This window comes from Cercospora beticola, chromosome 9 (genome assembly GCF_033473495.1).
Source record: "Cercospora beticola chromosome 9, complete sequence".
Taxonomy (NCBI): Eukaryota; Fungi; Ascomycota; class Dothideomycetes; order Mycosphaerellales; family Mycosphaerellaceae; genus Cercospora; species Cercospora beticola.
In genome coordinates this window covers 1,251,187-1,276,484 of record NC_088943.1, presented here as the reverse complement: position 1 = coordinate 1,276,484, position 25,298 = coordinate 1,251,187, and the positions used below count along the sequence as shown (strand labels likewise).

The 25,298-nt window shown below is 53.6% G+C and overlaps 6 protein-coding genes across 6 annotated transcripts; 2 read left to right on the top strand and 4 right to left on the bottom strand.

Moving 5' to 3' along the window:
* Window positions 1-445: 445 nt before the first annotated feature.
* On the top strand, window positions 446-3,589 carry RHO25_012735 (uncharacterized protein; the record flags this gene model as incomplete). Its single annotated transcript, XM_023604034.2, has 1 exon — window positions 446-3,589. The coding sequence occupies one exon, from the start codon at window positions 446-448 to the stop codon at window positions 3,587-3,589; it is 3,144 nt and encodes a 1,047-aa protein (XP_023450013.1).
* A 4,224-nt stretch (window positions 3,590-7,813) lies between these two features.
* RHO25_012734 (uncharacterized protein) lies at window positions 7,814-9,661 on the bottom strand (the record flags this gene model as incomplete). Its single annotated transcript, XM_023604033.2, has 1 exon — window positions 7,814-9,661. The coding sequence occupies one exon, from the start codon at window positions 9,659-9,661 to the stop codon at window positions 7,814-7,816; it is 1,848 nt and encodes a 615-aa protein (XP_023450012.1).
* A 1,056-nt stretch (window positions 9,662-10,717) lies between these two features.
* Window positions 10,718-11,975, bottom strand: LYS4_2 (mitochondrial Homoaconitase; the record flags this gene model as incomplete). The annotated part of the gene is made up of 3 exons (XM_023604032.2): window positions 10,718-11,464; window positions 11,514-11,654; window positions 11,709-11,975. The coding sequence occupies 3 exons, from the start codon at window positions 11,973-11,975 to the stop codon at window positions 10,718-10,720; spliced, it is 1,155 nt and encodes a 384-aa protein (XP_023450007.1).
* Window positions 11,976-12,490: 515 nt separating this feature from the next.
* GFA1 (glutamine--fructose-6-phosphate transaminase (isomerizing)) lies at window positions 12,491-14,771 on the bottom strand (the record flags this gene model as incomplete). Its single annotated transcript, XM_023604031.2, has 4 exons — window positions 12,491-12,873; window positions 12,930-14,567; window positions 14,637-14,707; window positions 14,767-14,771. 4 exons carry the CDS (start codon window positions 14,769-14,771, stop codon window positions 12,491-12,493), a joined length of 2,097 nt encoding a protein of 698 aa, XP_023450006.1.
* A 1,950-nt stretch (window positions 14,772-16,721) lies between these two features.
* RHO25_012731 (uncharacterized protein) lies at window positions 16,722-21,538 on the top strand (the record flags this gene model as incomplete). Its single annotated transcript, XM_023604030.2, has 2 exons — window positions 16,722-16,911; window positions 16,971-21,538. 2 exons carry the CDS (start codon window positions 16,722-16,724, stop codon window positions 21,536-21,538), a joined length of 4,758 nt encoding a protein of 1,585 aa, XP_023450005.1.
* A 794-nt stretch (window positions 21,539-22,332) lies between these two features.
* On the bottom strand, window positions 22,333-24,269 carry RHO25_012730 (uncharacterized protein; the record flags this gene model as incomplete). The annotated part of the gene is made up of 3 exons (XM_023604029.2): window positions 22,333-22,433; window positions 22,488-23,719; window positions 23,773-24,269. 3 exons carry the CDS (start codon window positions 24,267-24,269, stop codon window positions 22,333-22,335), a joined length of 1,830 nt encoding a protein of 609 aa, XP_023450004.1.
* Between the last annotated feature and the right edge of the window lie 1,029 nt (window positions 24,270-25,298).

Sequence of the window (25,298 nt, the reverse complement as noted above, 5' to 3'; positions counted from 1 at the left end):
TATACTGTCCGCATCACCACCCATTTCTCGGTCTCTGCTGCTACACCAATACGTCGGCAGTCTGCTGACACTCTTGGCGCACCAACTGATCCCGCAATGCGTTGTCTTCACTTGACTTGATCATGCACTGAGCTGCTGGTTGGAGGTGGAGGTGACCAGAGTGACGCACCTGCAAACCATTGGCGGACGAGCTTGGCGCCGGCGGCCTGAGCTGTGAGACAAGCATGCGAGTGTGGGAATTTGCACTCCAATCACTTCGCTCGCGCGTCACAGATCATCGCAGCTCGCCAGCCGTGCAACCATACTGCTCCCGGTGACTACACTCCTGCGAGCTGGCTGCGTGAGGCAAATCTGCTCCCGGAAGCCTCCCCAGAACATTCACCTCCTCTGGGGCTGCTTCGTCCACGGCAAGCACAATCTTGGCCGCTTCAGGCCCTCGACAGCCATGCCGGCCTCCAAGAAGATGGAGCCGCGCTTCAAGACGATCCAGAAGTTCAGTCTTGACTATGCTCCCGTCAGCATCACACAGTATGAATCCCCCCGAACGGGCATGCGAATAGCTGTTGTGGATCGAGCTGGGCCCAAGGTCGAAGGTGAATTCGCTCTTGCCACCGAGATCAATGATGACTCGGGCTCACCGCATACCCTTGAACACTTGGTGTTCATGGGCTCCAAGACGTACAAGTATACGGGCCTGCTTGACCGATTGTCGTCAAGAGCCTTTTCCACCACGAACGCGGGCACCGCTACAGACTACACATCCTATTCCCTCAAGACGGCTGGCTGGGGAGGTTTTGCACAGATTCTGCCTGTGTATCTCGAGCACTTGATCGTGCCTACGTTGACTGATGCAGGATGCTACACCGAAGTGCATCACATCGACGGCACAGGCCACGACGCCGGTGTCGTCTACTCTGAAATGCAAGCTCGTGAAAACACCTCATATGATCTGATGGAGCTTCAGCGAAGACGGCTCCTCTATCCAGAAGGTAATGGCTTCCGTTCGGAGACGGGTGGCACAACGCCGGAATTACGACGTCTCACAGCCGACCGCATACGAGCATACCATAAGGAGATGTACCAGCCCAAGAACCTGAGGGTGATTATAACAGGCGACATCGATCACGATGAGTTGCTGCAGATCTTGGACGACTTTGAGACATCGATCGTGGACGATGTTCCCACACTTGACGCTCCGTTCCGCAGACCTTGGGTTGATTCTAAGCCAACTCCAAAATTGACCGAAACCAAGGTGGATACTATCAAGTTTCCTGAGGAAGACGAGTCGATGGGTGAAATCACTATAGGTTACCTGGGACCGAGCTGTGATGACGCTGTTGCGAATGCAGCCCTCTCCGTGCTGATGACATATCTCGCCAACTCCCCGATCAGTGTGCTCGAGAATACTCTCGTGGAGCGCGAGCAATTGTGCAGTGGTGTCTACTTCGAAGTGGAGACAAGGCCTGATGTTGTAATTTGGTTCGATTTGACCTCAGTGGAAACCGGACGACTACGCGAAGTATATCAGCGCTTCGTCGAGGTCATAAAGGAGACAGTAGCGAAGCCGCTAGACATGACATATCTACAAGACTGCTTGAAGCGGGAGCGAAGGCGCATCACTGAACAGGCCGAGAATGCTGAAGACTTCTTTACTCAGCCAATCATTGAGGACCACTGTTTCAGCGCGCGGGATGGGCGATTCCTGAAGGATTTGGAGAACATGAATGAGCTTGACGAGATTGCCAAGTGGTCGGAAAAGCAGTGGAGAGACTTCCTCAAGAAGTACTTCGTGGACGCGCATCATGTTTGTGTGCTCGGACAACCTTCTCACGAGCTTCAAAAGCAGCTAGCGGATGGAGAAAAAGCTCGAGTGAAGGCACAGCAAGAGAAGCTTGGAGAGGAGGGACTCAAGCAGCTGGCCGAGAAGCTTGAGCAGGCCAAAGCTGAGAATGGCAAATCCATTCCCGATTCTATGCTCGAGCAGTTCCCGCAGCCGAGCGCAGAATCTGTCAACTTCATCAGCACTGGAACTGCCCGTTCCGGTCTCGCTCGTCAGATGGGGTCTGGCGACAAGGATGCACAAGCAATCATTGATCGCGCTGATGATGGGTCGTCAACATTCATTCATTTTGAGCACATTCCTTCGAATTTCGTTCGAATCAAGGTGTATTTCGGCACAGCAAGTGTGCCAGACGAGCTCCGACCCATACTGAGCCTCTACATCACGAACTTCTTCACCACTCCGGTCACAATAGACGGCAAACGAATCGAGTTTGAGGATCTAGTTTCGGACCTGGAGAAGTTCACCACAGCTTACTGGATGGATTCCAGCTCAAGCGGGAGACAGCAGATGCTTGGCCTCACGATGATGACAGAACCGGCGACTTATCAGCAGGCCATCTCTCGTATACGGACTGTCTTCTTCGATGCCATCCACGACCCAGTGCGACTTCACGCGACTTTGACGAAGCTCTTGGCCGATCTACCTAGCGAAAAGCGTGCTGGCGATAGCATGGCTTGGGCAGTGAACAGTATGATCCACTCCAATCGGTCTGCGAATCGACGTGCTACATCGGCGCTCACCAAGACATTGTACCTCAAGCGCTTGAGGAAGCTGCTAAAGACCGACGAGAAAGCAGTCATTGCCAAGCTCGAACAGCTCTGCTCGGCACTTCACAGACCAGAGAACTTCCGCGTGTACGTGGCTGCGGACTTGAATAAACTTGAGAACCCTGTCACGGCATGGAAAGCGCTCACAGATGGCCTCGACACATCAAAACCTCTCGAGCCCCTTGACGATTCGTCCAAGACGCTCTCCGAAGTCAGCAAGAATCCTGGATCAGCAGCATATATCGTTTCGATTGCAGCAATCGATAGCTCGTACATTGTGCTCACATCCAAAGGCCCTTCAACCTATTCCGAACCGGATCTCCCAGCACTGATGGTCGCCATTGCTTTCCTACGCGCAGTCGAAGGCCCTCTTTGGACCTCCATCCGCGGTACAGGTCTTGCATACGGTGCCACTATCCGCCGTACCATCGAACTCGGCAAGCTCTATTTCTGGATCGATCGCTCACCTGATTGCTATAAAGCTTTCGTCGCTGGCAAAGATGAAATCGAAGGCTATGCAAACGGCACCAAAGAGCTCAAGAAGCTTGCTATCGAAAGCGCGGTTGGGGAGATTGTCTATGAAATGGCAGAAGAGGCACCAACTATGGGCGTGGCTGCTGACGAGAGCTTCTCTGGACAGGTTCTGAGAGGCGTGTCGAAGACGTGGTCGAAAGACATGCTGAAGAAGATCCAAGCGGTGTCCGTGGAAGAAGTGCGAGAGTCGATCCGGAAATGGTTGCTGCCACTTTTCGATCCCAAGACTGCGAATATGGTTGTTACTTGCGCGACAAGTATGAAGGAGAAGATGGAGGAAAATTTCTCGAAGGCCGGATTCCAGGTTCAGGTGAAGGAGTTGTCATTCTTTGAGGACGACTACGGACTTGAAGCTCCTGAGGGCGATGATGACGACGACGACGAGGACGAGGATGATGACGATGATGAAGATGACGACGACGAAAGCGAAGAAGGCGACGACTGATGAGAAACAGAGATCATGAGCACTGTGTGTTTCTCTTGCTGGGCGGACAGGTTGCGCTTACGATAAGGCACTCGCGTCCAGAACGAAATCGTGTCTGCCTGTATGAAATGGGGAGCATGTCTATACTCAATTACTAGCGGCTAGGTGAGCGCTCATCGCTGCACGAACGATGAACACACGTGGCTACATGCAATGTAGCGCCAATGTGAGTCCAACACTAGGCTACTACAAGGTCCACGTGTAATATGGTCCCAACTGCAAGTCCACTCTCCATAGGATTATTGATTGCGCGTCCGGCCACGTACGTTCGAGTTACATAGCCAATTTGCCGCATGCCAGTGACAGAAAGGCAATCAAGCAAAGGGTACCTCGCCATTTAATTGCCAACAAGAAATACAACAATAACACATGTCGTAAATTGTCTCATATCGAAAAGTGTGGATTGCGCGGTCACTCCGAACATGTGAGGCCAGAAAGTAGGCCGCGCCGATTTGGGAAGGATGCTACCTGCATGATGCAGTGCTTGCCGTGCGACCCGCACGCTTCAGCCCTACAGCGCAAGTCTCCAAGCTAGACGGGCTGACAGGTTACAGGTCGCAGGTACCAGTCTACCAGTGCACTGTGGCGCAACCTTTGGATTTCGTGCATGTGATTTGCATAGTGTTTGTGATACGCGGAGTTTGGATGGAATGGGGAAAGTGGTCAGAATGGTGGGTTCGCTACGTGAGTGCATTGTTAGAGTGTTTGGTACTTTGCGCGACTTTGTACTTCTGACTACTCACGACAAGAGGAAGCAGGTTGTGAGTACATTGCATGCCCGTGGCTCGGCGCAAGACGGGGGACAGGACGTGTGAGGCAAGCGTGGCAGGATCTTGTGACCTGGTGCACTCTCTGCGCGACCCGATGCTGTGGTCTCGCTAAATTGAGCGACGCCGGTGTCCGATTTCGAGATTGATGTGGGACGTGGGCTCGTGTTGGTTGTTTCTCCAGATTGCAATCAATGGCACAGAGGTCTATTTCGGTTCGTGTGCGGTTTCGAATGCAATTTGGTCCCGCCAGGACTTGGAGCGCACAGTCGCAGTATGGTGAGCCACAGCTTCGGAAGTCACGATCCTGAAGGAGGTGGCCTGTTGAGGCGTATTCGGCTCCTCTTGTGCTGGCCAGAGGAATTGCGGCTACCTCGTGCTGGTCTCCAGGGCTTAGCGGATATATGGCGACAGTAGTGCCATCTCATCGATTGGTTCACAAATGTCTGCATGGGCGCTTTCGCGTGCCCAGACAAAGAGACAGGGCAATGTGATTTCACCTGGAAGAATCAGGCCCGGGCACGGCCACTTCCTGAGGATCTTATTCGAGGTATGATGCTAGAGCATTGCTCACATTGCCATCTTGGAGATGCAAATTAGTGGCAGTCATGGCCCTGCGCCTCATCTGGAGTCCCCACTTGGTGAACTATCGCAGACAAGCGGATGTTGGAGTTCATGCTGCGTTCTCGTATCGCTTTATTCCCGTCAATGCTCGAGCAACATCGAGCCAACTGGTCTGTTGGATCTTCCGCCTCATGCATTGCCGACAGCAGCTGGGCCAGCGTGTATCCAATAATGCGAGCTGAGATGGCGCAGGTACGGGCGGAGAGGTGGTGTTCAGCTTCGGCAATCGGCTCTGCGAGGTGAGGTCAGCAAAAGTCCGAGCGCCATCCTTCTTCCTTATGCGCACTGGAAGGCCACGAAACAGTCATCGTCCTTTCATGCTGCTACATGTCTACACGTCTCTCTGCTGCGCATTGCGCTCGAGCGGCATTGCGGCAGCGTGCAGCGGAGCGCACGATCACGCGTGCGGCATGACTGCACAATCGGCCTGCACGACGACCTCCCCGATCCTCGCCGTACCCATTCCCAGGCACCCTTTCTGCCTGGGCTGCTGCCTTATCCTCGCCGCCCATATTCACTTGGACGCTTGGTCCCTTCCGCGCCGCTGACTGGCCTGCTCCAGATGACACTCGGTGTCTGAACCTAGCTACTGGTCATTCACCCACTTGCTAGCGGCCTGTGCTGTGCCGCCCGTTCTTCCACTTCGATGCCTACGGAATCCTTCACTACATCCCTTCCGGCTAGGTCTGGCATGTCTGGGTCTTTGCCACCACGGCCACCAACAAATGAAGCATAAGGTCATCGTAACGATGAGAGACATTTGGATGTCCTGCCCTGTGTGACTGTCGTTGGCTCCACAAGTAGGAAGGCAGCATGTCTTTCTTCAGACCTGTGACTCGGTGCTCCGCCCATTGCTACTGGCGCCCTACTGAGGCCGCTGGGGGCACGGAGTCAGAGCACTGCCTGCTAAGGCAGAAGAGCACATTGGCCAATGGGACACTCTCTTCTCAGTCCTCAAAGTATATTGATCTCTCCAATGCCTGCTGACTTCCCATCTCACCTCGAAATTACTATCATAGCACACCACAACCAAGCCAACTTCACTTCAACGCCGATATATCTCAGTCTACAGACAAGAACAACTCCGAGTGCCACCCACGACAACCCATCAAGACTGGCACACCTTCAGCAGCATCCAGATTGACATCAATATCATGTACAACCTGGACACAGAGCGAACAATCTTCAACCTACCGAACAGCTTTATGGTTGTAGACCCGAACCCTCGAGACCCTCCGAACAGCAACCGCTTCGCCGGATTTGAGACTCAGTTCCGTCGAGACAGCGCCAGCTTCTACACAATGGCGTCCCAGAGCCGAGCAAACCGATCCGCTGGCGGACGAAGAGATCCTCAACCGCGAGACCCTCCAAACAGCCGGCGGGGGATCATTAAGCAACGTGGACGAGGAGCACCTCAACCTCGCGATCCACCAAATAGCCGTCGCTGAGCAGCAAGTTAGTGCTGCTGAGAGTGACGGCTGGACCGCTGGAAAGCACTCTCGACACCTCTTATATGGTGGACCAGACGGCTGCCTGGTTGTTGCAGATGACCAAATTAGGCGTCCGACACCAATTAAACACATCACCGGTCGCTGAGAGGAAGGCTCTCGTGGCTCAAATCCTCTCCGGTGGCGGGAAGACTCATCATTCTACCGAGCGTCGGCATTTCACTACGCAGATGCAACTCTGAAGTCCTCTGGCAGGACTTCGTTACTCATTCACAACACACGGCATTCAAGGCGGCGTTGGAACACAGGATTGTCTCACGACTCATCGACATTATTGGTTTGAAGGCATAGCGCTGGGAAATTTTGGACTTGACTGCAATGTTTCAAGCGTTATGGCAAACCTGCAGAGGGATCATTACTGAGTGAGGACCATTTTTAGTCCGCTGCATTACGAAGGAGTTTTGAGAATAGACAGGCCAATTCTCACATCAAGTGCTGAGGGGGAAACACAATGGCAGGTGGCTCATCGGCCATTCACCGAAGGATTTCATGACTGTGCTTTCTGAAATAGATTATTAGTTATCTGCATGATCGTTCACACGACACGAAATCGAGCGTTTCTACTGCAATTTTCCGATCTTCACATTCACAACTTTGGTACTGAGTCACAGAAAGAGCATTCTAGCATACTGAAGTCGATGCTGCGCCGCCAACAGCAGCAGCAGCAGCAGCAGTACGAGATGACTCGATCTGCAATCCTGCAGGGACAGTCAGTGGTCAAATCAGTCACAAGCACACCATGCGGCCGCCAACCGCGAAAGCATAATCCTTCGAAACTCGCACTTCCAGTCTCTTGTCGTTCGCCACCAGTGCTGCTGTGCGCTCGCACCAACTAGTCCACAAGTTGCAAACTACTGTTGAACTTGCACTGAGCAGTGAGAGAGGGCGGCGGGTCGAGAGATGACGACAGGGGTTGTGCTTCCAGCAAGTGAAGTCGCCCGGATTTGAGGCCGCCGTGGATTGGTGCCTGCAGCTGCAGGTGCTGTTCGGGTCATCAGATTCGCCGGTGAGGCCGCTTTCGCGGCCGCCGCACCGCGTATTGTTCCGACGCTCTTACACTTTGGCGAAGGATGAGGTGACACAGGTAGGGTCTCGGACAAGGATTGCGGCGCAGACATGAGAGACAGGATATTGATACACAGAGACGAACTGAAATGGCAAAAGGTAGAGAATTTGGTGTCGCGTGTACAAAGTACTGTTACTGTGTTATCTGTACCTGAGAGGATTTCTTTGGTGCAGGGCTATGCTACAGGTTCTTGCCTTCGTCTTTGCGTTGATGCGGACAGCTAGAAATCGCTGGTCAGTGGCGGGAACAAAAGTCCCTTCTCGCCTTTGCCGATTTGATGAAATGGGACACCGAAGTTGTCGTCTTTTCCGACTTGACACCATTCCCAGCTTCTCCGATCTTCTGCCACGCCTAGCATGTCGAGTTGACGTTTTGAGGCTGTGGGCATGAAGGGTTGAAGCATGATGCCGACGAGCCGCAGAGCCTCGGCGGCCAAGTAGATGCTCCTGTCGATGTCTGCTTCTAGCTCTTCGATGGATGTGCCCGCTTGTCGAAGATCATCGAGCTCTTGGCCTGTGGTGTCGGCCATTGCTGAGCGGAGCTGGGTGACGCGGGTCCAAGGCGATTGGTGCTGCAGCACATTGTTTGTGTCGTAGACGAGTCTCATGATCTCCTGTAAGGCCTTGTTTGGCAAGAGGCGAACCATGGACTCGTCGACTCGTGATGGCACAGCCTGTAACTTGGTGTAAAATTTGGCTGTGGAAGTATCACCCTCTTTCAACAGGAGAGGCTCGGTGGACGCCTCCGGGTGTGCAAAGCGCTTGACTGCGCGTTCGACATCCCATCCTTTACCTCGCATGATCCGCGCCAGGAGATTTCCAAGTCCGCCTTGAAGTCCCTTCTTGTACTTTTCGATAATGAAGGCATTGTCATAATCCGCATCGTCTGCTATGCCGCCTTCGTGGATGAGGTACCAGCGCAATGGATCGATGCCGAAGCGTTCAAGAGCAAAGAAGGGATTGACTCCATTACCGCTGCTCTTGGCCATCTTCTTCTTGCCAAGGGTCCAGTGTGCATGCGTAAGGACTTGTTTGTGAATTGGTAGATCTAGCGCCATGAGGAAGGCAGGCCAATATATGCAGTGGAACCGTACAATGTCCTTGCCCACGACCTGCACGTCCGGCGGAAAGCCAGTAGCAGGTTCTTTGCCGGGTGTGAATGGGTAGCCCACCGCTGTCGCGTAATTGAGTAAAGCATCGAGCCACACGTAGATCGTCTGCGACTCGTCTGTAGGCACTCTCACACCCCACGTCAGCCTCTCTGCAGGGCGTGAGATAGAGAGATCTTCAAGTCCAGCTTTGACCTGATGCACAACGTCGTCCATCCTAGACTTCGGCACAATGTAGTCCGGGTTCTCTTCGTAGAAGCGCAACAGCTTCTCACGAAAATCACCCAATCGAAAATGGTAGTTTGCTTCACTTGTCCATTCGACCTCTTTCCCAGTCTCAATGCTTGCCATAATCTTCCTCCCTGTCTCTGGCTCCACAATGAGATGTACCTGACTAGCAGGATAGAATGTCTCATCAGACACACTATACCAGCCTTCGTGCCTGCTCTCGTACACATGCCCTCGTTCCTCCAGCATCTGCCAAGCATACTCCACGCCCTCCTTGTGCTCCTTGTCCGTAGTCCTGATGAAAATGTCATTGCTGATGCCCACCTGCCCAGCAAGAGTTTTGAACACTTCAGCTCCCTTATCCACGAACTCTTGAGGCTCCATGCCAGCTTTCTGTGCTGCGCGCTGAAGCTTCATGCCATGCTCGTCCGTCCCCGTCAGCAGGATAGCTTTCCTGCCTTTCAACACTTGCCATCTCTTTAGAACGTCCGCTAGTATCATGGTGTACATGTGTCCGACATGAGGAGCGGCATTGACGTAGAATATCGGCGTGGTGACATAGTATGGTTTTTCATCCTGCTTGCCGATCGAGCTCGAGGTCGCGAGGTTGCGGATCCATGGCTGTTGTGAAGCCAGATGGTGCTGACAAGCCCATTGTGGCCGCCATCTTCGGGCTATCAGGGACTGGAGCGGTGTCAATTGCTGCGCGGCAGCATTGAGACGAGAGCGCATGGCGACTGCTGATCATGAAGCTCATTCACGTCTCGCAGAAACGGAAGGAGCTGTCGAGCTTGGAGCTCGGACCTCCGTGCCGAGGCTGCTCTACATTCTCAATGACCAACACATCTTCACGTATCTACTTTCTAGAGAAAGACATATACCTTCTCCGTATTGGAGAGACTGGACTCATCTGTTGTCCCAATTTTTAGATTTTTTAGATTCTTGAAAAATTGAGTAAAATAGCACGAAGCATCAGGCTCGATACTATGCCTCTTCCATCTCTACCAGAAGAACTATATCTCCACATCTTCACATTCGTTGAACCACAAGACCTCTGGCTCTCCACTCGCTTGGTCTCAAAATCCTTCAATCGCATCATCGAATCACATATCAAGATCGATGCGCTTCCGAAATTTGTCATAGGGATAAATTATACCCTTGGATCTGGCACAACTCATCACTGGTGTGCTAGACAACAACCCCGTTCCATTCCTTCGTGCAATAGGTTGACCAAATCAGGTACGACGTCCGAACAAGCGTATACTTATCCTTCAACGCAATCGACAAACATAATCCGCAATATGCTCTCTTCGACAACATGACCGTTCAGCCCGAACCTTTCCACGACCGGGCTATGGAAAAATGGAACCGGATTGCCAATACAGGATTGGGTGCCGAGACGCAGTGGAGGGTGCAGTTGCGGAACGGGAACCCTCGAACTTGTGAGATGCAATTTGTGAAGTTGCCGAGTACGGTGTTGTCGCAGCAGGGGGCGTTTTGCGATTGGAAGGAGCTGCTTACAGCGTACTTTCGAGCATGTATGGCTGCTGAGCCTGTCGCTAAAGGAGTCACGGAGCTGACTACACCAGCCTCATTGCATGCAGCGGCAATAAGCTATGTTCGTGGGGCTGGTTAGTGGATGTCAATTGATGAGCTGCAGTTTGCGGGAAAGAGATGGCCAGTCGAAATGTGGCGCAAGGTGGCAGCTATCATGACATCTCGTGGTATTCGGTACCTAAAACAGGTGCGATCTAACTATATCATATCAACGCGACTGTCGCTCGAGTTTTACGACTGAGAAGCTAAGAGCTCAGCTTGACCATCGACAGCCCCATCCGGCAGAGTGGCGCACTTGTCCTTGAAGAGCTTGTCAGCTTGCTTCCAGACCCGGGCGTTCTTCCAGTCGTTCAGCTGGAGAAGACTGGGCAGGAGAGCCGAGCTGAAAGCTTCGGAGGCTTCTCGCGGAAGGAGCGAAGGCAGATGGTCGATGCTGATCACGCTCAATGGCAGGTCATTGGCCTCTGCTGAGAGCTTGACTGGTACTGTTGGACGATCAAATGTGGTGTTGATGTCGTAGATCGGAATTGGGTTGTTTGGGTTCGTGGTGTCGCAAGACACATCGCAGACGACACTGAGCTTGCGGCTGGGCGAGGCGAGCGAAGCTTGGTCGATGAATGGTGGGATCTTGGCCGAGAGGTAGATGCAGTTGACGAACACGTCCGACTCGATGATCTCCTGGTATGGTCCTGGCTTGGCCTTGGTCTCGTCGATATCCCACTTGATGATATCCTCGACGCCAGCCTTGACCGCGAGGTCCACTGCTCCACGTCCACATCGGCCAAGGGCGCCGATCACGAGCACGCGTGGCAGACGACCGGCTTTGGCCTTGCCGGCTTCGATGTGCTTCTTGACATCATCAATCAACAGGCCTTCATTCTCGTAAGGCGTAACGCCAGGCAGAGGGGAATCTTTGCCGTGTACGAGTTGGTGTGCCCATGTCATGAGGGCGAGAGCAGCTCCTGCGAATCCAGCGTGCTATGTTACAGTCAGCAAAAAGCATTCATGAGAGGCTGGAACAACGCACGTAGCCAAAAGCAGCAACACGTCTTCCGTTCTCATCTTCCAGGAACTCCAGATCAAGTAAGGTACCCTTTCCTCTCGGGAATCTGCCGAGCACCTTGTCCCAACCGCCTTGTCCCTTGTAGCAATGCGCAAATTGAACATGCTGTGACACTTGTCAGTACTGAACATGATTCGAGTGCACCCGTTTCCAGCTTACTGTATGCTTCAATGGAAAATCCTCCTCTGGTAATTCCTTGAGACCAACAATGATGTGCTCCTTGGGTGCTTCAGTCCAAGACCCAGTGGGTACGAGAGTGGCACCAGTTCCCTCGTATTCTTTATCAGGGAAAATGCTCAATGGTGAGCGCTCGACATTGACAGTGTAGCCAGCTTCGACGAGCTTCTTAGCCACAGTCGGTGTGACCGCCGAACGATGCTCCAGAGGCTTCGTTTCAGCGCGCACGTGTAGGACAGTGTCAGACATTTTGATGTTTTAGTGAGAGATTTCTTGTTATGATGTGACGTTGAATGTGTGAAGTCGCGACTTTGGGCGCTATTAAATCCAATGGCAAAGAGTCAACCTGGACTTTTTGGCCAAGCATTGTGATGACTGGAGCGCCGAATCGGGGGTCGCATGCTGGACCCTGATTCGTCACACAAGCTCACACAACAAATGTGGAAGGACATCGCGAACGTGGCAGCATGGCAGGAAGCTGTTACTCGACCTAACAGAATTACTAGGGAAGGTGACGAAACTGAAACGTGAATCTGTCACAACGCCAAAGAGCCCGTTTACTCGCTTTCAATTTATTCTGTATCGACCTATTCATCACTTGCTGTCGAGTCTTGGTCTTCATAAGCTGGTCTGTCTCATTCATCGTACATATCCTCGCGACGCACAGTTCCAGCTGAGGTTCTGTCAAGGTATCGTTTCTTCCAAAGCTCGCTGTATCCTGCCATTCCGGCATCCAACTCCCATTTTACGCTGCGTGAAATCGTTTACTCCACAGTCACCGACTTGGCCAAGTTGCGAGGGAAGTCCACGTTAAGACCCTCAGCAACTGCGAGCCAGTAGGACATGAGTTGAAGTGGGATAACGTTGAGCAGACCTTGCAACACATCGATGGTTTGTGGAACCTCGATCTTGTCGGTCTTCTCGCCTGGGAACTCCTTGTCGCCAGTGTTGCAAATGACGATAGGACGACCCTTGCGGGCAATGACTTGCTGGTAGGCGTTAAGCGACTTGGCGAAGATTGGGTCGCGAGTGAGGATCATCACGATTGGCAGGTTCTCGTCCACGAGCGCCAGAACACCGTGCTTCAGCTCACCAGACATGACGGCTTCGCAGTGAAGGTAGGAGATTTCCTTGATCTTGAGAGCACCTGTTTTGACAGTCAGTATTGTTGTTGAAGACGTTCTGAAAAACTGGGGAACTCGCCCTCGAGTGCTGTGGCGTGCTGAGCACCACGACCAAGCAGAAGCAAAGACTTCTGGTCCTTAAACTTCATGCACAGCTCCTTGATCTGCTGGTCCATCTTCAAAATCTCTCTGAACTGCTCAGAGATCTTGCCAAGACCCTCCATGATCTCCAAACGCCTCTGGACCTTGCTCGCGCGGTCTTCGGACAGCAGCAGTGCAAACATGATCATGCACACGAATTGAGATGTGTAGGCCTTGGTGGAGGCAACACCAATCTCTGGGCCGGCGTTGATGTGTACACCGCAGTGTGTCATGAGGGAAATGCTAGATCCAACGACGTTGACAATACCCACAGTGAGAGCACCACGCTCAAGGCAGTAGCGAAGAGCCATGAGCGAATCTGCAGTCTCACCGGATTGCGAGACAAACACGCAAGTGTCGTCACGGAAGACTGGTGCTTGTCGATCCAAGAAATCAGAGGCAAGCTCGACTGAGATCGGGATCTCAGTCAGCTCCTCGAAAGCTCCACGCACCGCCATGCAGGAGTGGAACGAGGTACCACACGCGATGAATATGAGACGTCTGCAGCGACGGATGGTGCTGATGTATTGCTTCAGGCCACCAAGTGTGACAGTCTTGTCCTCCAAGTTCAAACGACCACGCATGGCGTTGACGACGGATTCTGGCTGCTCGAAAATCTCTTTCTGCATGAAATGGTCGAATCGGCCCTTCATGATCTCTTGGAGCTCAATCTCCAAAGTCTGGATAGCGCGGACATTGCTAGTGCCATCGGTCTTGGACAAGCGGTGGATGTTGAGCTGGCCCTCGTGAATGTGTGCGATATCGTCGTCTTCGAGGTACAGCACCTTCTTGGTGTGCTCGACAATGGCGGCTGGGTCGGAGGAGAGGAAGAACTCGGTTGGCTGAGGAACGCCATCGTCCGAGAGGAAAGCTCGCGATTGGGAGCGGTGGAGGAGGGATTTGTCTGGCGGTGCGAGGAGGCCGGCGCCGAGCATGCCAGGGCTCTTCCTAACAGCCACGTTCTGGCTCGCTTGCTCTGCTGGGAGAACATCACCGCTGTCACCGAACTCAACATCGACAAAGTCGACCTTCATCTTCTTCTGCGTCTTGACACCAACCACGAGCGGCGAACCCTTGCGGGCAGCAACGACCTCGCCAGGGTAGCGCACACTCTTCATGAGCAGACCGAAAGCACCTTGCAGCTCCTTGATCACCGCCTTGCAAAGAGTGGTGAAGTCAATGGTCGGGTGCTGGTCGTAGATGTATTTGGCCAATTTCGCAATGGCCTCTGTGTCTGTCTCGGTCTCGAACTTGAAGCCCTTGCCCTCGAGCAGAGTTTTGAGCTCCTTGTAGTTTGTGATTATGCCATTGTGCACAATAGCGAACTCCCACTTGGGGTCTGATCGGTGAGGATGGCAGTTGACTCTGCTGGGAGGACCGTGGGTGGCCCATCGGGTGTGTGCAATACCAGCGTGGTTGTCAAAGACCTTGGTCAGGTCTGGCTTCTCTGCCTCGATCAACTGCTTCAGCTTGGCGACCTTTCCCACCTCTTTGAATGCGAACACCTCATTGCGCTTGTCGCCATCGATGGCGAGACCGGCGGAGTCGTATCCTCTGTATTCGAGACGAGCGAGACCTGAAACACCACGTGGTCAGCGATCAGCGCTTTCAAGGCGACGGAGGACGGGGGTGCTGCTACACTCACCATTGACGAGTGTGTCGAGGATGAACTTGCGGTCCTTCTCGACCAGGTAGTTGATGTACCCAAAGATTCCGCTGTCAGGAGGTCAGCTCGGCGATCCGGTGGGCGCAGGACAATAGCATCTCGCACTCACCACATGGTTGCGGGTGCAGCTCAAAGAATGCAAGCAGAGTCGTGCGGCGTGATGACAAGTGCTCCCCAAGGCCGATGTGTGGGTGTGTAGGAGGGAGAAGAGCGGTAAAGAAAGAGCGAAGAGTGGTGTTTGGGAGTGGGACAGGACGAGACGAGCTGCTGCTGCCCTGTTTGCCCAATGATGTATTGTTATATGTACGGAGCTTGAGTTCGAAACGCGGGTTTTACTTAAACTTCCACGCAGCTCATCATCAGCCTCAACACTGCTGACGCCCCTATTCTGCGGGTATCAGCGACGACGTCGTCCGATCTATTCTTTGACACTGCATCTATTTTCTCCCATGCTGTCTGCTCGTCTAGTCGCTGGCTACGCAACCAGCAGCTTTCTTTCGTGCCGTTCCCAGCGGATACGCGCCACCTGCCACTAGCCCGGTACCTGCGTCCATTAATAGCATTGGTGGGCCGTCACGCTGCTGCCAAGCCATTTTTTCGCCAGTGTTTTGGCCACCGCAGCAACGCTGTTGTCCTCGTGCCTCGTGTTCACAAGCTGCTCGTTTGTGCCGCTGTCCGTTTCACTAGCCCGTTGCCATCGGCCATAGGAATGGTCTGACGTCGGAGCGAGCAATGTGGACCGGACGCGCATCATGGGCGGTGACGAGGCGGACCTGACTTGTGCCCACCTCACCGCCAACGACGATTGCAGTAATCAGCTCTGGTCTGGCTCGGAACATGTGGCTACAATTCTTTCGATAAAGCTCTATGCTGTGCTGATGGCATGATGGGCCTGGCCAGACTGCTCGCTTAGGGCTGTCTCTAGCGGAGGAATAGGATTAGTGAGCCGCATCTGACAGCGGCGTGAGCGGTATTGTGCGAAGGCTGTGGCTGTGCAACCTCAAAGGGCGGATAGCGTAAGCTCGGGCGTTAGCATCAAGCAGCAGCACTGACTGCACCTACAGTAGATCTGCCAGGTTGTTCTCAACAGCACGAAGGGCGGGCAATGCTTTTCTGCGATGCGATATGCAGGGGACTGTCACGCCCTGCAGACCTTGCATGCAGAAGGTTCGATCAGAACTGCAGCGCAGGAGGATCACCAGACTGCAAACTGCCAACGCTGCTGCATGTCGAACGGAAACAACAGTCGTCAGCGAACTTAGCACTGATGCATTGCTGCAATCTGGCAGACAAACTTCGCACAATGTCAAGAATCTGATGCTCTTGACGAGCACTGGCTGACGCTCGTGGATCCGATGCAAGCTTGCGAATATGTCCAATCTCACAGCCTTGGAAACCGTACTGCGAGCAGTGAACTTGTGCATGGCATTAAATTCTGTAATGCGTCGTGCCGTGGACAGTAAGTCACGAATTTTTCAGGCCTGCATCTGACCTTTCCCCAGCCGATGGCACCTACGCGAACCTTCGGTAGGGCACTATGGAATCTGCTGGTGCTTAGGGGCGAGTCCTTCTTATGCTGGAGCAAGACCTTTGATGCACTATGTCGAAGCGCCTCACGCAGAGCCAGAAGCCTCGATGCGACGAGAACACTCCGAGCGTGATCACTGTGGCAGTTTCTAGAGGATGTTAGTCTCGCACCGTTCTCTGCGACACATGCGAAAGAGGGGCCTCCGGCATTCGAACGGACAAGAATGCTTTGCTATCACTGATCGCACTCGCGAGGTCCGGTTCCAGCGAGAATGCAGGGCGTTGTTTGCTGCGCTGATTGAACGCGTCGCCTGCCGTATCTAAAGGCGAAGTCAAACGGCTGGCTGGCTGGCTGCCTCAGTCGACCAACACGGCGACACACTCACATCACAGCCTCAGCCTGCCTGTTCCGACTACCACTGACTCCACACACGCGAGAGGCATCGCGTTCACACGCCAGCGGATCTTCCACCCGCGCACAACTCGACCTCCCCAAAGTCGACCATTGCTGGACGACCTCCATCACCCACCGCCGCCATGCAGCGGTTCACCGTCGCCATCGTCGACTCCACGACACCTGGCACGGCTCTAACACTTGCTGTGCCATTCGACCCAAGTGCGCCGGTGTCCGCCTTCATTGAAGAGCTTTTCAGACGCGCCGCAAAGCAGGGCCTGGAGCTGGCCCCAGACACTCACATCGCCGCGCTCCATCTTGATAGCGAGACTGGTCAGTATTTCCCTTGCAGTCGTAGCCAGTCACGCACATCCATGACTGACAGCTCACAGGCGCCATCATCGATCCCGGAGACCTCCTCTCCGACGTGGTCACGGACAGCAGAAATGACAAGCTTTTTGCCGTCTTTACCAGACAAGGGGCGCCGCGCTCTGGCTCTGACACTGAGGGCGTTCGTCACCAACTCGAAACTAGCCGACTAGTAAATGGTGACAATGGCCTGGTCATTCGCTTCATCACGCCGAATCTGGCGAAGAAGAGTAGACTTTCGTTGCCAACAGTCACCATTTCCAAGTCAGCCACTGTCAAAGAACTACATGAGCTTGCTGCCCATCAGTTGGGTCTATCGACTGTCTTCGCCAAGGGAAAAATCACCAACGAGTGTAACTGTAATCTTGCCAAGCAGATCTCCGAGGTTTCAGGCCCGGCAAACAAAATATTCATCGTTCATGGCAAGAGCATAGTCGAGCACTTGGACCATCAGGACTCATCCGAAGCTGCAGTCGACATCGCAATCGAAGCGGTCACCAAGGGCGTAGGCTCCGCAGAGAGGAAGATTGTTCGACACGGAGGTGAGCTTCACCTCGGACGCTATTCGCGCCCGCCAGTGGTCGCCATCTGCTCCAAGTCTCGGCACATACCACTTCATGCTCGCGTCGATGACGAGGATACCGCTAGTGAAGATGATCTCAAGCACCACGTTGTTGATCTACACACTTCAGAGCAGCCAATGTCTGCCTCTATTATGAGCTGCGAGCTTCACGAGACGGGATTGTCGCATCTAGCGAAGGACGGCGTGATAGACATATTCGTTGTCAACCGCACAACCGCTGGGACAGCATCTACCACGATTGGACGTAGTGCCATCTTCCGCGCTCGACCGCACTGGGAACCGTCCATCTCACAGAGTCCGCGAGGGGTCGCCATGTTCCTCTCTTCATTGCGCGTGTTCACCTCTTTGGTCTCTGCCGCAGATTCCGATAGGCGAAACAAAGACGCTATTCTACATCTGATGGATCTGATCTCGAACTTCCCTCCGTGCGTCCGCGCTTTGCTGCTTCTCATTGATGGAAAGACCATCTCGCCCCCGGAGAGCGCAGCGATTGCCCACGCTGTCTATGAGGCGCTTCATAGCGCCCTCATACCCACTGGAATAATCGGTTCAGACACTACCAGGGTCTTCGAAGGCTCTCGCTTGCTCTTTGGGTTTATTCTCGAGAAGGCTAGAACGACGAAGCTCTCCTCTTCCACAGCTGCTGAAGATGATTTGCCCTATCTCGCATCCCTCGAATCGCTCAATGTGAGGGATTTGAAGACAGGCGAGGCTGTGCTTCATCCCGTCCAGACAAAGTCCGGGCTTCTGGAACGCTCTCTATTTTCAGCTTTCGACGAAGGCGGCGTGCTTGCACACAGTCATCTACAGCCGCGTCTTGCACAGATTGAGACTCCTTCTGCTGTTGGGCGTCACGCGCTGCTAGCTGGCGGCGCGAGTCCTACAGTATTGATCTTCAATGTCAGCCGCCTGGTAGCAGATTACCGCTATCCTGATGCGGGTCACCCGCAGGGCGCTTTCGACGAAGGCGAGCTGTCTCAACTGAGCCACTTGGCAGAAGTGGCTGCTCGTAATCAGCTTTCTGTTCACAAACCCACGCAACTGGCTTCGGCGGTGGCGCCATGCCTTACGTTCGATCGCAATGCTCACCTCGCCGTCTACACTGGACAACAGGCATGCGGTGCCCCTGGAGAATCGAATCTTGTCTTCCGGCCGTCGCTGGGCGAGAGCACCATGAACAGCACTGTCGTAGAGCAGCTCATCGCTCCAATAATTAAGCAGTACGAATCGGACGGCTCTGCCGTGTTTGACTCCTTCGGAGGCGCCGTGCTGAGGCTCCTGCAGGCGCCAGACGAGCTGCTGTTCTTTTGCGTCGACACGAGCGCTTCGATGCGAACGTCCAGTGACTTCCGCGAAGTGAACGAGCAGCACCCAGATGTCGAGCCGGATCTCTGTGTACAGGACATTGTCGATGCTGAGGTCTATGCCACCGTGACGTTTGACACGATGAAAGACTGTCTGAGCAAATACGAAGCCTTCAAAGACATGTTGGGTATTCTTGTTTCTGAGAATGACAGCAAAAAGCAGCGCGGGCTTGCCTCTGAAATCATCGATATGTACCGTATGCTTCTCGGTCAAGAGATCGTCGCAAAGCACGAACGCATGATGAAGGACCGAGACAATGCGCGAAGTTATTTTGCCCGTCAAGCCATCATCGACGCTGAATCGACACTGAACGGACTGAAGGCTCAATGGGCAGGCTGCCAGACACACCACGAAGCTCTTCAAGACTTCTTGATCTATCGTGCGAACAGCTCTGCCGATATCAACGTTGAGTGGTATTGGAGTGTAGGAAGCGATGTTCCAGCCCGCGCGCCTCCAACTCGCCTTCCAACTCTTTCGGAGGATTTGGCGAGTGTGCCGCACGAACTTCGATGCCCCATCTCCTATGCCCTTTTGGAAGATCCTGTACAAGCCGTCGATGGATTCACGTATTCGCGCTCAGCAATTGAACAATGGTTTGGCGTTCGGACATCCTCTCCAATGACGGGTCTACCTCTGCAATCTCAGGCATTGGTTGCCAATGATGAGCTGGCTTCCGCTGTCGTTTCGTGGATCCGTGGAGCCGATATGCAAGAGGCCTCGCAGCCCCCAGCCAAGAAGGCTCGCCTAAGTCTGCCAGAACAGCATGCTAAAATCACTTTTCTCAGTAAGGATGGCGCCTTCGACCGGGAGATTACCCCTGAAACAACTGTGGCCGACCTATACCAGCTGGCGTTTCGTGGAATGAAAGCCCGTTTCATGGTATTCCAGCTTGCGCTGCACGATTCTACCCCTCTCGACCCATCTTCTTCCCTAGCACACTCGCACAACATCCATGATGGCGACCAGATCTTCATACGAATCGCAGACGAGAACTCAACCAGGAGCGGAGAATCTTCTCACTCAGCCTCTGGAAGTGGTCAGGCAGAGGGCCACGCTCTAATAAAGGTCTATCGTAATGACCAAGTCAATTTCTCGTTCTGGGTGCCACGCTCGACTTCTGGTACAACGCAATCCATCATCTGGAAGTACTGGCGCTACCAGTATGAGACTGTGGGTTGGCTTGGCCTTCGAGAGGTCCAGATTTGGACTGGTCTATACAGCAACGGGGATGGCCTGATGACTGGTATGCCTCGCGACCATACTGATCCTATGTCCTGGTACCTCAAACGCGGTTTGTACAATGGCAGGCTCGAAGATGAACCGCTTTGTGGCGAAGAAGCTACGGCGCAGAATGGTCAAGCGAGTGATAACACGAAGCCGCTAGTCATAAAAGTCGACGTCCAGGCCATTCGCAAGACATCGAGCAGGGAAGCAGCCGACCTGAGCCGCCTCGATGTTCTCAAGCAGATGTTCGAGGCTTACATCAATCGTTCGATCGCATACGGGTACAAGGTGCACATGGGACTTGTCACTTTTAACACAACCGCCGCGGTAAAGACCTCGCTGACCCATGTTATCGAGAACTTCCGGAACGCAATCTCGAACATGGAGGCGGAGGGAGACACCGCGCTGTGGGAGGCAGTGGCACTGTGCCACGACCAACTCAACGAATATGCTGAGAAGTACCCACAAGCTAAGAAACGCATTGTCGTCATAAGTGATGGCGACGATACCAAGTCAGTCTTCAACAATCCAGCTGCGCTGACCTTCAACCTGCGTGAAGACAAAGTTGTCGTTGACTCCGTTTCTCTGGGCAATGCAGACAGTGGGGATTTGCGCACACTGTCGCAACTCACCGGCGGATATCGCTTCAAGCCGACTTCACTGGTGAATGCACTGTCGATGGTGGAAATGGAGCCTTTCCTGTCATTGCTCGAGCGCCCGGAATCTGCTTATGCCATTCCGACAGGTGCTCCTATTTTCCTTCCCGCTTTCAAAGGCTTCTTTGATGCGTACAGTATGTACCGGGTGCGCACGGCGACTGTCACAGGCGATAATTACCCAGCCAGAAAGGCCCACGCCAACCTCGAAGATGACTTCATCGAACTGGCAGCAGCATCTATGCGTCCAATGCTGACGAGCCAGAGCTCCGGCCGCAGCAACTTCCGTACCACTCGACTCATGAATGAGATGAGAGCCATCGCATCTGGCTACGAGCAACGCTCTTATGATGTCTACGTATCTGAGAGCGACATGTCCTTCTGGAAAGTGGTCATGTCAGGTCCAGAAGGCAGCCCCTATGAGCACGGCACATTCTTGCTGTACTTGCACGCTGGTGACACATACCCTACCTTCGCACCAGAGGCCCGTTTCGTCACCCGCATGATGCACCCGAATGTCAACGCTCATGGTCGCATCTGCCACGCTCTGCTGTCGCGCGACTGGACCTCCGACATCAGCATGACCATGCTGCTCGACACCATCTTCGGCCTTCTCATGCAGGCAGAAGTCAGTGATCCAATCAACACTACCATCGCTCTCGATTACCACCACGATCAAGTCGACTTCGCAGAAGAGGTTCGTGCTCATGTCCGCAAGCACGCATCGAAGACCCGCGACCAATGGAAGAAGGATCTACTTTGAGAAGATAGGGCGTGCCTTCTGGAAGAACTGACCATTTTGGCCCAACTTGTTGTCTTAGCATGACTGGTGAGTATGGTACGTTTACCAGAGCCATGATTACCTGGGAGATAAGGCGCTGAATGAAAGACACGAGATGCTTTGATGCCACACGATGGGCACACGAAGAGCATTGACACAAGAGGAAGTAGCTGAGCCAGTCAGTCTGGTCATGCGAACTAGATAGAAAAACCTCAACGCTGTTACCTCGAACGACGTATCTTCTCTCATCCCCTTCTACGAAAGTCCAAGTTTCCTGCATTGTGACTACATCCGCCTTCGGCGTGACGAGTTTTTATAATGTTCCACCTTTCAGCTTGAGCCTCTGCCAAAACGATCCAGTAAGCAAAGATCGTGAGATTCCATGTAAAAATCCAGCTCTTCACCTTGATGCCAGGCTAGTCAAACAACATGACATGAAGAGTAGGGTGAGATGAAGTAAGTAAAAACAATCAATTCACGCAAGCTAATGCTATGGGTATCACACGTCATTCCAGCTCATCGCTCTCGTAATCTATCATCGCTCCATCGCGCATGCCATCTCTGGTCTTTGCCTCCATGCATCTGTCTCGCTTCTTTTCTCATTCAATTCCCGTCCTGTATGGAAAACCTTTCATGTGCCAGACCTTGTCCCAAAAGGCATATCCAGCCTCTGACTCATGCAAAGACCGAGACAAATCCTATGCGCCGGACAACCATGATGCGCAAAATATTATGATACAATGCCTCCAAGACGCCCAAGTCTGTGCTGGTGAACTTTAGCAAAAGATCTTGTAGACTCGTTTCCAAGTCGGCCATGTTGCGCGTTCGGCTCTTTCCTCGTCGATGAGTTCGGCAATGTTGAGGTCGCGGATGCCGGCTAGGTAATAAGTCAGTAGGTGTCAAAATTTAGGCCGATGATGAGGAAACTTACTATGCAAATCCATGTTATGACTCCGAATTATCGGTGTCCTCATCCATATTTTGTAGACAAGGTAGGTGATGATGACAACAGGAGCAGCCAAGTAGGACAGGAAGAAGCCTTGGACTCGTTGACTGGTAGTCTGGCCACCGAATTTGACGGGCCAAGCTGCGGTCCAGAACTGTGTGGCGAGCACCAGTACATTGAACAGGAAACCGATCCATGACCCGACAACACCTGGCTGTGATGTAAAAGCGAGCTCCGAGAGGCTGTGGCCCTGGCGTTTCCAACCAGCGCGGAACCGAATGTGGGCGAAACAGATACTACCCCAAGTGAAGATGGAGGAAAGGCCTGATAATGCCAACATCCAGTTGAAAGCTTCGGTCTGCTTGTCAGAACCTGCAAAGAAGGCGAGGAGACCGAGAACGCTGGCAAGTCCAATGGCCACGATGGGGCGGCCTTTGCGGTCGATATAGCCAAGAATCTTCGGGGCTTGATTTTGATCGGCCAAAGCAGCGAGTGTGCGCGAAGATCCATATATTGAAGAGTTGCCAACAGAGAGGACAGCAATCATGATGACCACGTTGAACACAGAGGGCAAGCCGCTGATGCCCGCGTTGACGATGGAGATGACAAAGGGCGAAGCCTTCGCATCGTAACTCGAACTGCCATTAACAAGTCGTCTGTCATCGTAGGGTACCAAGAGTCCAACAATCGTCAATGATACCAGGTAGAAAAGAGCAATTCTCCAAAAGACTTGTTTGACGGCCGTTGGCAGGGACTTCCTAGGATTCTCCGTTTCAGCAGCCGCCAAACCGACAAGTTCCGTACCAGCGAAAGCGAAAGCCGCGGTGACGAAGACAGAGCAAAGCCCCTTGAAGCCATTCTTGAAGGGTCCGGGATGGTGCCAGAATGTGCCGCCAATATAGCCTCCTTCGTTCACGAATGCGTATGCATCAGAGTATTGGAGCAGGGCTTCCGCTTCTGGTCCGCCAGGGCCGCCACCGCAATTCAAGATGATTCCCAAGAGAATATATCCCACAATGGCAATGACTTTGATGATGGCGAAAACGAACTCTGCTTCGCCATAGCCTTTTACGCCGAAAAGATTGATCACGACAATCATGACCAGGAAGATCGAGACCCAGGCATTGTTGCTGATGCTGCCATCGCTCCAGTATTCAATGGTGATGGTAGCAGCCACAATCTCCAATGGCAAAACGACGAGCCATTGCATGGCGTAGCTGCAAATGATATTAGCAAGCAGCTTGTGGTGTTCCAACCAAGTTCAACTCACTTCCAACCCATCGCAAACCCCCAGGCAGGGTCGATGAAGCGAGTCGAATACGCAGAGAAGGAACCAGACACCGGGAAAAGCACGGCCATTTCGCCCAGAGCATGAACTGTGCAGTACATCATGATTCCGACAAGTGAGAATGATACCAGAAGTGAAGCCGGACCGCCCGTTGCCAGGGAAGAGCCCGAACCCACGAAGAGACCAGTACCAATCGAACCTCCAATTGCGATCATTTGCAAGTGACGACCCTTCAAACTTCGCTGCAGTGGTGAAGTCGCTGTGCCTGCCGCTGCTCCCTCAACGTCGAACACCCGCCCATCGGCGCCGATTGTCCCTCTTGGAGTGGCATGTGCATTCGGATCGCGCTTGAAACTTTCGACGAACCTTTCTGTCCATTTGGGTCGGTGTTTCATGTGCTCGCCATATTCTGGTAGGCCTGGCGAATCCTCCGAGGGCGAGTATTCCATCTTCATTTGCTTCTCCTCGTGCCGGTCCATGGTGAAGCTGTATCGCGACTAGCTTGAAGTGGCAAGAAATCCAAGAGAGCGTGACGCTCCACGGAGCGAGGTCCCGTCGTTTGTGTCGAGAAGTCCAACAAAGAAGTGCAGCTCAGACCGGAGAATGAGACAACGCCGCTGTGGACCCTGGCGGCGAATGTCGTTGTCCTGCACGCAACACCGCACACAGCGTCGAGTAGCTGCTTCTGATATGTAGCGGAGAGTGTGTGCGACCAGGCACGGCAGAACGAGCGCGCGCAGGTATATGTAGACGGCGAGCAGTTGAATGGCGGGCGGTCGATGTCGCCAAATTAGAGTTGGCGTGAAGAGTGGCCGCTGAGGTCCATGGACGGGTGACGGGGGAGAGTGCAGTGGTCGTCGTCTGTTCGGCGCCGCTGCCACCAGCAGCGAGTCAGGCCTGGGGCGCGCAAGGATCTCAGCGAGCGCGCATCTGTTGCGACTCCCTCTTCCAGTGGCTGTCGGCTGTGCTGCTGTGATATGTCGTGCAACCGCAAGTTGCCCTTCTGCCCATTCGTTGGCCACGCGACATTTTAGCGCGAACTTGGCGCCGCCGATCGCCAGGGAAGGAACGGGCCTGCGTGCAATTGGCCGGTCCAGACGCCGCTTGGAGATAACGCTTCTTCCTAGTTATCCTCCAGCATCCGAGCACATATCGCGGGCGTGCAGAACGAGTGAGAGATGGGAGAGCGCATCCTCATGTCACGGGCTGACACAGTCCTGCTGGCCTCACTTCCTCCAGGAGCCCCCGCCCGAGCGCCCATCACATTGTGCTTCCGGAATTTCTGATCGCTCAACGACAATGGCCTCTTCGAATCGCAGACTTGGACACGATGTCGAAATTCCAAGCTCGCACACTCGCGATATCTCAACGCGCCCCAAGGGAGAACAATGCCTGTCCGGGCGTTCCGATGCGATACGATCTGGCGTGATTCAGGCGTGATTCAGGCGAGTGGGATCCTCGCTGTGTTCCTGTTGTACGACAGGAGACCTGCACGAGGCTGGAAAGGC